General features: G+C 48.8%; 1 protein-coding gene across 2 annotated transcripts; it reads right to left on the reverse strand.

Annotated features, from left to right (window-relative positions):
* Window positions 1-21: 21 nt before the first annotated feature.
* Window positions 22-5,753, reverse strand: ICAM3 (intercellular adhesion molecule 3). 2 transcript variants are annotated; one of them, XM_028519113.1, is made up of 7 exons: window positions 5,420-5,753; window positions 4,583-4,849; window positions 1,921-2,226; window positions 1,334-1,621; window positions 737-1,012; window positions 383-631; window positions 22-300 (listed from the first exon to the last, which is right to left on the reverse strand). In XM_028519113.1, exons 1-7 carry the CDS (start codon window positions 5,499-5,501, stop codon window positions 107-109), a joined length of 1,662 nt encoding a protein of 553 aa, XP_028374914.1. In that variant the 5' UTR covers window positions 5,502-5,753; the 3' UTR covers window positions 22-106. The 2 variants fall into 2 exon arrangements, with proteins under 2 accessions (XP_028374914.1, XP_035888215.1); XM_036032322.1 differs by lacking the exon at window positions 383-631 and having other exon boundaries at window positions 5,420-5,744.
* Between the last annotated feature and the right edge of the window lie 4,020 nt (window positions 5,754-9,773).

Here is a 9,773-nt window from a genome sequence, read left to right on the forward strand (position 1 = left end):
TGGAATCAGGCTACAGACTCCGGATTTTAAGGGCTTTATTGTTGCGGAACCCGGGGATACAGACATATTCCCGTCGTTGTAGACCCATTACCCGGTGCTGCGAGGCTCAGGATGGCTGCTGTCCCAGCGCCTCGTCAGGCTGTTTAGACTTGAGTGGCAAAAAGTTGTTCCCCCGATTCACACGGTAGATGTCACTACGCCCCCTGAAGACGTATACTAAGGCTGCGGTGACAATCAGAAAGCCCAGGGTCACGAACACCGCCATGATGATGGTGATGGTGAGGGGGTTCCGGTTCCGAGCTGTGCAGAGAAGCGAGGAGTTAAATACACCCTGCCCAGCCTATGCTTTCCCCTCTAGATCCACAAATCCCCCTCAGCTTACCCTGAACGTTTATCACCACGGTGATATTGTACGTGCCCTGTGAGTTGACCGCCCAGCAGTAGTAGGTGCCATTATGTTTTAAGGTAACGCGGAATGGGACCCCGACGGGAACCGGAACCTTGGAGACTTTGTGCAAACACTGTAGCTGGGGAACCGGGTTGCCCGAGGCCTGGCACTGCAGGACTTGGGTCGTTCTGTCTTTCCACGTGAAATGCTGAGGACATTTGGCTGGGTCAATCTTAGGACCATCTGTAGGACCACCACATGATCAGACACACCAGAGGTACCATGGGACAAGAGAAAATCAAGTATTTCTGGGAGAGCAAGGGATTAAAGGTCAGAGTGACTACTTACACAGGACACGCAGCTGGACACTCCTGTTCCTGTGCAAGACCATCCCATCCACCTCCAGGGTGGCATTGCAAAAGATGCTGCGTTTGTCGTCCTTCTGGGTGACATTTAGCTGAAGCAGGGCGAGCTGCCCCGGGGTCACAGCTGGAGCTCCGTCCAGCATGACCTGGACTCGGGCTCCAGCAGCACAAGTCACATTCACTGTGGTCCCCTCAAGGACGGTGGGCTCGCTCAGGTTCCTGATGGTCTCACTCAGGTTCATGATGGGCCCCCAGAAGCCTAAAGGAGTGACACTGCATGGGGGTGTGCTAACCACTTCCTCACATTGGGCCAGCCCAGCCCTCCACCTGCATCTTTTCCCTCGGGTTATCTAGGCCTTTGCCTTTTAGCTACCGTGGGCCCCCGCCCCCGAACTTGGGACACTCAGGCCAAACTCTAATGAATGTGAAGGCTTAGGCCCTACCTGTGCTGCATCTCCTCCCACTTTGAGGGCTCTGGCCCTGCCTTTTCAGTTTGGAGTCAAGTCCCTTGTCCTTTGTGCCGATGATGCCCCAGCCCCTCTCTTTCCTTTCTAGCAGTTTTTGCCCTGCCCCCTCTTACTGTAGATGGTCAGGTTCTCCTGAGTCTCCTGGCTTTCGCCCCCCAGGGTCACATTGCAGACAATCTTCCGTGTGCCTTCCAGCTCAGTGTTCGCTGTGACTGTGGCTGTGGCCTTGAGTGTGTCACCTTGGCTTGAGACTTCGGGATTCAGCACCTGGTCGCCCAGTGCCAGTTGGACCTGGGCCTCTGAGGCCGGAAACAGCCCATCCAGGGTGCAGTCCACAAGCCAGGATGTTCCTACCTCCAAGAACCGGGGAACAATGAGACGAGGAGGCATCACAGGCAGGACTGGGGAGAAAAGTGAAAATGAGCCAGTGGAGGTTTCATACAACCATGGACTCCCCTTTCCCTGTGACACACATACCCTCCAACCAGGGTCCTTCTTTCCCAGGACACCTTGCAACCTGGATTACCCCTTCCTTGGACACATCTATCTGCACATGCTCCACTAAAGTTCCCACAGGTGCCCACCCAATGGCCAAGGGCAGGCCTTCCTAGAAGCTCTGCCCATCCTCAGGAGCCTCATGGCCATGCCATCCCTGCTTCAGCTCAGCTCATCACCCACAATCTGTGGTCCCTTTTCTTACCAAAGGTTCGGAGATGGCTTGGGGCTGAGTTGTTCTGAAACAGTCCCAGCCCTTGGGGCCTCAGGTCCAGTTCTGTGCGGCAAGAGAAATTGGCACCGTGATCATTTCTGCTGACTAGCACTGTGGCTGTGACTTCTGCAGGCTCGCCAACTGCCAGCTGCCGACTCAGCACCTCTTCCCCACGGAGCAGCAACACAGAGAGGTGAGTTCTGGGTGCTCCACCTGTCACCAAGCAGCGCAAGGTGAGGTTTTTGCCCACAGGCTTCCACGGGGACATGGATGCCAGCTCCACATGCTTCGGAAACCCTGGTGGGATGGGAGGAGAGAAGGACAGAACTTATCAGTCAGCCCTGCAACCCCCTACCCCAGGGATTAGAACTGTGAACCTGGAGTTGATAAACCTAGAGGGATTAGAAATACACCAGTGGAAGTGGTTTGTCATTAGCATCCTGATTATTATTTCCTGTTTTGTCAGAGACCTTGCCAGACACTGAAATAAAAATCAGATTTGCTGTTCCCAAGGACCTCACGATTAAAAATTAAAGAAAGGAAGGAAGGAAGGGTGCTAATGTTTATGACCACTTATGATGTTAATGGTAATTATAAAAGTTCCTGTTTGGAGCTTTCCTTAGACTTTCCAGATGTCATCCAGGCATTCACCTTCATTCACATGGCAACTAAGTACAATTTTCTCTATCATTCCTTTTACGGACAGAGAAACCTAGGCCAGAGAGGTGATCTACCTAGAGATGCGTAGCCAGAAAGAGGCAGAACCTGGTTAGAATGTGGATTTCCCAAATTGCCTCTTTGATGTCACATCTTTGGGCTCCCTGGGCCCTCCTCCCAGCTTCTGGCCGGGACTCTGGCCTTGGCCTCTCCAATAGCTTGGTCCAGCCCTTCCCAATCACTCCCAGGAGCTCAAGACTCACAGTCTACCTGCCTGGGGCAGCCGCTCAAGGTGCTGTGGTACGATCATGGGGGACCCAACACCTCCAGGCTGGATCCTCTCCCAGACATAGCCACACTACCCTTCTCAGGCACACATACCAAACTCTTAACCTCCTTGGGAAGCCTTTTATTCTCACCTTTGACAGGTCGAGCCTGGATCTCAAGAGAGGCCCATGGACTGGCTGCTATGAAAAAATATTTAACATCCTACTATTTACAATTTTAGAACATTTAATAAGGAAACCTCCATCTTAATTAACCTCAGGCACCATTGGTCAGGGAGACCAATGTTAGTGTTATCCTGGCAAGTTCTGGTAATGCCTGGGCTCTCGGGAGTGGTGTGGGACAGCCCAGACAAGGAGCATTTGCCAATTTCTGCGGTATAAATGCACCCACTGTACCGATGTCAAGCTACCTAATGTGAAGCAGAGTTGGGACAAGATGAGCACAGTCAGATCTCATGAGCCAGGATCAACATGCTCCTGTACAGCACTGGGCAGAAGCACCTTCCAGACACAGATACAGACAGACAGATCCATGCAGAGGTACACGTTACACAGAAATACAGATGCACATATGTAGACACATACTGACATAGACATTCACACACAGACACATTGACACAACATGCCTACACATAGGTAATGTAGGCATTCACACATGGAGATACAAAGACATGCAGATAGGCACACAGAGACATACATGCACATTTGTACAGACACAGGTATGACACTGATACATATGCTCATGGGCATGTAGGTATACAAATGTGTAGACACACCCATACGAGCACACACGTGGTTACACATACATACTATCATACTATACTGATCTATGAAGGCTTCACAGAATGGTAGGCACTGTCAATCATGTTCTCTGCTGTTATCTAATGTATGAGTATGCTTTTAAATGCAGAGAAACTTTTGGAAGGACCCACAAGAAACCATTACCAGAGGAATGCACAGTCTGGAGAGGAAAATGTCACCTGTTAAGAGCAGGGACATGGGAGCCAGACTGCCAGCCTGGCCACTTTCGGGCTGTGAACCCTGGCAAGTGACTCCACCCCACTGAGCATCAATTTCCTTAGCTGGGAAATGAGGCTTAGAAGTGCATCCCCCGCCCTGCCCTGGGACTTTTGTAAGGATTGAATGAGCACTAGAGTGGGTATCTACACTTAGAACAGAGGGCTCTGGCTGGGTAGCTCAGTTGGTTAGAGTTTCGTCGCAATATGCCAAGGTTGCAGGTTTGATCCCAGGTCATGGCACATACAAGAAACAACCAATTCATCACTATGTGGAACAACAAATAGATGTTTCTCTCTCAAATCAATAAAAATTTTTTAAAAATTGCTCACTACCAGCAGTCTTAGGTAGAGATTTGACATTTGTACCTTATTATACTTTTTTATTTTGGAGCCCCATTAATGTATTACCTGCTATTAAAATATAAGACATTTTTAAAAAGTGCTGTCATTTTTAAATGCTTTCTGGGACTCAAATAAATTGATTTACATTGCTGCCCTAGCATATGGTTGAGGTGCATCTCTGTCTGTCTGTCTGTCTCTCTCTCACACACACATACACATGTTCAGGTCCAAGCTCTGACTCACAGGCCTAGTCCATTCTGCAAGCTCAGGGCCCGCTCCCCCACACCCTTGGCTATGTGCCCCCACCACTGCCAGAGGCCTATCCCACCTCCAGATGCATGCACTCACGGTACACTGTGATGTTAGAAGAGCTTGCCATCTGTGAGCCATTGCAGAAGCCTGAGCACAAGACCTTACTATCAACAGTCACATTGCTGAGCCAGAAGGCTGCCCAGCCTGGGCCATTGCCCACTGGCTTCTTGGGTAAGAATGTCTCCAGGCTGATGAGTTCAGGATTGGGGCACTGTGTACTGCAGTTTACCAAGAGGGACCCTCCAGCAGGCACTACCAGGTCTTTTGGCTCCACCTCAAGCAGGAACTTTTGCCCCTGGGAACCTGCAGGAAGAGAGGAAAGTTCTGCTGGTTGATCCAGTGCCCCCTGCCCCACCCCACACCTATTCATCTTGAGGCCCTACTATCCAACACCTCCTCAAGCCAAGATATGATGGTCTCTGCCTTCATGGTGCTGCTAGTCCAGTGGGAAGGGCAAGTGATAGATCTAGGACGGGGGAGAGATTGGAGGGAGGCTGAGGAAGAACCATACAAATCTATAGGAGTTAGTAGGTCGGGGAAGCTTCCTGGAGGAGAAAACTATAGCCAGTTTTGAAGGGTAAGTAGGAGTTAGCCAAGTGAAAGGGAAGACTGGTCCTGGAAGCAGGAAGAGTATAGGCAGAGGTCTAAGGTACAGAGGAGAGAGAAGAGTTGGGGGGAGGACAAATCATACCCAGGGACTGGTCCTCTGGAAGCCCTGAAGGCTGAGTTAAGGCCCCACAGTTTTCCAGGACACTGGTGAGCCCCCATCACATCTGAGTTCAAGGAGTGTTTGCAGCGAACCACAGCTTTCTCCGTTTCCCCATCTTCTACCAGCCCCCCAACTCCAGCCCTCCCCAGGTTTACTTGCTTCACCTGGAGGCAGCAGACAGTAGACCAGAAGCAGAGAGATGAGTGGAGTCCAGCAGGCCCCAGGCAGTGGCCCCAAGGGCACCATGGTGGTCAGTATGTGGAGGACAGTGGCCTAATGAGTGGCACTGGGCAGGGCAGCAGGGATCGGGTGTGGTCACCCAGAGGGGGGAACCACAGCCACAGTGGTTGAGATTGCAAAAAATCTGGGGACTGAACCTTGCCCAGGCCTCAGGAAGAGCAGAGGGGATATCCTGCAGTGCTGGAGGTCCAGAGTGGGGAGCCCAAGTGGGGCTCAGCGAGGTGGTGGGTACCGGTGATCCTCTGACAGGCAGTGAGTCTCTGACGGGCGGCAGGGGCGGGGCTGAGGGCGGAAGTCGCACTCTTGGCTCTTACAAGAACTCACAGGAAATGCTAACAAAACCCAAAACCGTCTTCCTTTTGAAACCGGAAAAGCCAGTGTTCCTGCTGCTTGTTACCACCAGAACCAATAAGCAGATGGGGAATCTTTGAATCTTTATTGAATCTTTATGGGCACTTTATTCAGATGGCACACTATCAGAGAAGATGGCAGGTTATGTACCCTAACAGACCGACTTACATTTCCTTTCAAGCCAGCTTTTTTATAAGGAGGAAAATGTGTAGGCAAGGGATTTGGAATTCAAGGGGAAAAAATGAGTTCCCCCATCACGTTGTCCTCAGTCCTGAGACACCTGAGGAGGGGAGAGGGGGTGAGACACCTGTTTCCTGCTGAACTTAGTTGAGGGTAGAATTGCGCAGAAACTTTATTTCTTTGGTATGATCTTTCCTCCTTTTTGTCTTTGTGATTTAAACTGGCCTCAATAAATGAAAAAGAAAAAGCTGGTCTCATCCTACACCCTGACTCTCCCACCTCCCTCTCCACTGCAGACCCACTCCCTTAACTACTACCAGGACAATGAAGTTCAGGTCAGCATCAGATGATCTCAGGAACAAAGCCCCAGGTCTGCCGACCACAGAGGAAGATAACATGTAGGCTTCAGTTGTGCTTCAGCTCTGGATCCAGGACAGTAGAGCATCTCACTGACCAAATCCGTGCCAAACCAGATGGAACAGCACCGTGGATGACATAAAGACCAGATGCAATGATCGACCACCCCTTACCTTAGCACCAATGAGTCAGTGGAAACCACAACCCTAATTCCCTCAGTCCTCTATGTCACCCATCCCCAAGAAGCCACCAGGGAGCCAGGTCTTTGAGCACAAGCTCACCTGTGACTCCAGGGGTGGCACCATTTCCCCAATTAATAAACCTTTACTTTCTTGGCTGTAAACTCTTGTTTGCTTTTGGCTGGGCTTTGATGCGCACAGGTGACCAAACCCCTTCAGGTCAGTGACAGAGGAGAAGGCATTCTGTTCCTGGAAGTGATCAGGTGGGATTTCAAGACAACATATTGAGGGAACAATGGAGAGCTTCTAGGCAGGGCTTCAAGGGCTGAGTGAGATCGCAGCCACCTTGGGGAACAAATAAGAGATTTGGAGGTGATAAAGAGGGATCCTCTAAGATGAGTAAAGCCATGAAAATGAACAGAGCCCACATTTATTGGGCTCTTGGGCCAGGCGCTTTATTTCTGAAGGTTTTTTTTTTTTTTTGGTGGGGGGAGGTCCTTCCGGTTTTGAAGGTTTTGGGAAATCCCCGAATTCCCTATGCATAGTGTTGAGGTGGGGTGTTAAGGAGACAGCTGAATCCTGAGCCGCCATCTGTCAAGGATGCTACTTGTAACTTGCCCTTCCCCCATGCTTATTCCTCCCTCGCCCTCCCCTCCAAGCAGCTGATCTCTTCTTCCCAAGAGACGGGACTAGGGGGTCAGGTGGCCATTCCCACCTCCATTTGCTCTCTCTCTCAGGCCTCCAATCCGTCTCTTGTTCCTCTGGTCTGAGCCCCAGTGAGGGACCTTGTTGAGGGCTTTGGTGGCACCCAGCAGCCATCCAGTCTCGTCATCCCTGAGGCCATAGCCATCCCTCTCTCACATGGGGCACTTCCCCCCTCCAATCAGGGGTCTCCTCTGCTGCCCTGCTCCCCCATCCATTTCCAACATGGTGCTGAGAACAACTAAACTCAAAGTATTTGTAAATAATATATTTGATAAGAGATTATATCCAGATTGTAAAGAATTCTTACACACCAACAACAACAGCAAAAACCCAGTTCAAAAATGGGCAAAAAGAGCCCTGGCTGGCGTAGCTCAGTGGATTGAGCGCGGGCTTGCGAACCAAAGTGTCCCAGGTTCAATCCCCAGTCAGGGCACATGCCTGGGTTGCAGGCCATGACCCCCAGCAACCGCACATTGATGTTTCTCTCTCTCTTTCTCCCTCCCTTCCCTCTCCAAACATAAATAAAATCTTTAAAAAAAAAAAAATGGGCAAAGTGGTCCTGGCTGGGTAGCTCAGCTGGTCAGAACATTGTCGCAGTATACCAAAGTTGTGGGTTTGATCCCTGATCAGGGCACATACAAGAATCAACCAATGAATGCATAAGTAAGAAGAACAAATCAATATCTCTCTCTCTTGCCCTCTCTTCTTCTCTCTAAAATCAATTTTATTTATTTTTAGACAGAGGGGAAGGGAGGGAGAAAGAGAGGGAGAGAAATATTAATGTTTGGTTGTCTCTCATACGCCCCATACTGGGGGACCTAGCCCTCAACCCAGGCATGTGCCCTGACTGGGAATTCCAGCAATCCTTTGGTTCTCAGGCCAGTGCTCAATCCACTGTGCCACACCACCCGGGGCTCTAAAATCAATTTTAAAAATAGGCAAAGGACTTGAATACATATTTCTCCAAAGAAGCTATTCAAATAAGCAATAAATACATGAAAAGATGCTCAACATCATTAGTCATTATGGAAATGCAATCAAAACCACAAAGAGATAGCACTTCACAACTATTAGGATGGCTATCATTAAAAAAACAAAACAGAAAATAGCAAGTGTTGACAGAGATGTGGAGAAACTAGAACCCTCATACTTTGCTGGTGGGAATATAAAACTTTGTTTCTCCAAGTTTTACAGAATGATCCAGAAATTCCTCTACTAAAAGAATTGAAAGCAGAGACTCAAACAGATACTTGCACACCAGTGTTCATAGCAGCATTCAGAACAGTCAAGGTGAAAACAGCCCAGATTTCGTCAGCAGATGCACAGATGAACTGTGGTTTATGTACACACAACAGAACGCCACTCAGCCTTACAAAGAAATTCTCACATGTCCCACAACATGGATGAACTTAGAAAACATGTTAAGTGAAATAAGCCAGGCACAAAAGAACAAATAGTCCACTTATATGAGGTCCCTAAAATAGAAAAATTCATAGAGAAAGTAGAATGGTGTTTACCCGGGGCTGGGAGAGGAGGGAAATGAGGGGTTAGTGTAGAATGGGGGCAGTTCTGTTTGGGAAGATGAAAAAAGTCTGCAAATTCATAGTAGAGTTGGTTAAATAACATTGTGAATGTATGTATGCATGTAATACCACTGAATCATACACTTAAAAATGGTTAAAATGGGCCCTGGCTGGTGTGGTTCAGTGGATTGAGTGCCAGCCTGGGAAACAAAGGGTCACTGGTTGATGGAGGTGAAGACAGATGAATGCATCAAAACCACCCCCCAACGAGGACATCAGACTGGTGATGTCTATAGGACAAACAACCTCATTTCTTCACTATGTTGCCACAGAGGTATGGGATGTGGGGCAGGAAGAGGAAGAGGAACCAGCTCTCAGCCATACACAGTATATGAACCAACCTTGTTTGGATTTTTATTTGAACAGACTAAACAAACACCAAATATTTAAGGGACAATTGGGGAAATCTGAACATTCACAGGCTACACAATTATATTGAGGAATTGTTAAACTTTTTAGGTGTGATAGTGATATTGTAGTGATTGTGGTTACATCTTCTTGAGATACACATATGCAAGTTTTTTTACAGATAAAATGATATCTGGGATTTGTTTCAAAATGACCCAGTGGCAGAGGTAGGGGCAGGTATAGAGCTGAAACATGACTGGCCATGGGTGTTGGAAACTGATGGTGCAGTTTATATTACATTATTCTCCCTTGTTTTGCATATGCTTCATCTGTATAAGAGTTTTCATGTTTATTTCTTTATTTAAAGATTTTATTTATTTTTAGACAGAAGGGAAGGAGAAAGAGAGGGAGAGAATCATCAATGCACACCCCCTACTGGGGACCTGGCTCGCAACCCAGGCACGTGCCCTGGCTGGGAATCGAACTGGTGAACCTTTGCTTTGCAGTCCGACACTCAATCCACTGAGCCACACCGGCCAGGGGCATACAATAGTTTTTTAAAAACCCCTGGCCAG

The sequence above is a fragment of the Phyllostomus discolor genome, chromosome 8 (assembly GCF_004126475.2).
Source record: "Phyllostomus discolor isolate MPI-MPIP mPhyDis1 chromosome 8, mPhyDis1.pri.v3, whole genome shotgun sequence".
NCBI classification, from domain to species: Eukaryota; Metazoa; Chordata; class Mammalia; order Chiroptera; family Phyllostomidae; genus Phyllostomus; species Phyllostomus discolor.

Excerpts from the sequence above, each read along its gene's own strand:
- ICAM3 (XM_028519113.1), bottom strand. The coding sequence starts at position 5,501 with ATGGTGCCCTTGGGGCCACTGCCTGGGGCCTGCTGGACTCCACTCATC. Across the intron at positions 4,850-5,419 it reads CTACTGTCTGCTGCCTCCAG|GTTCCCAGGGGCAAAAGTTC; the intron begins GTGAAGCAAGTA and ends CTCTTCCTGCAG. Across the intron at positions 2,227-4,582 it reads TTCTAACATCACAGTGTACC|GGTTTCCGAAGCATGTGGAG; the intron begins GTGAGTGCATGC and ends CCATCCCACCAG.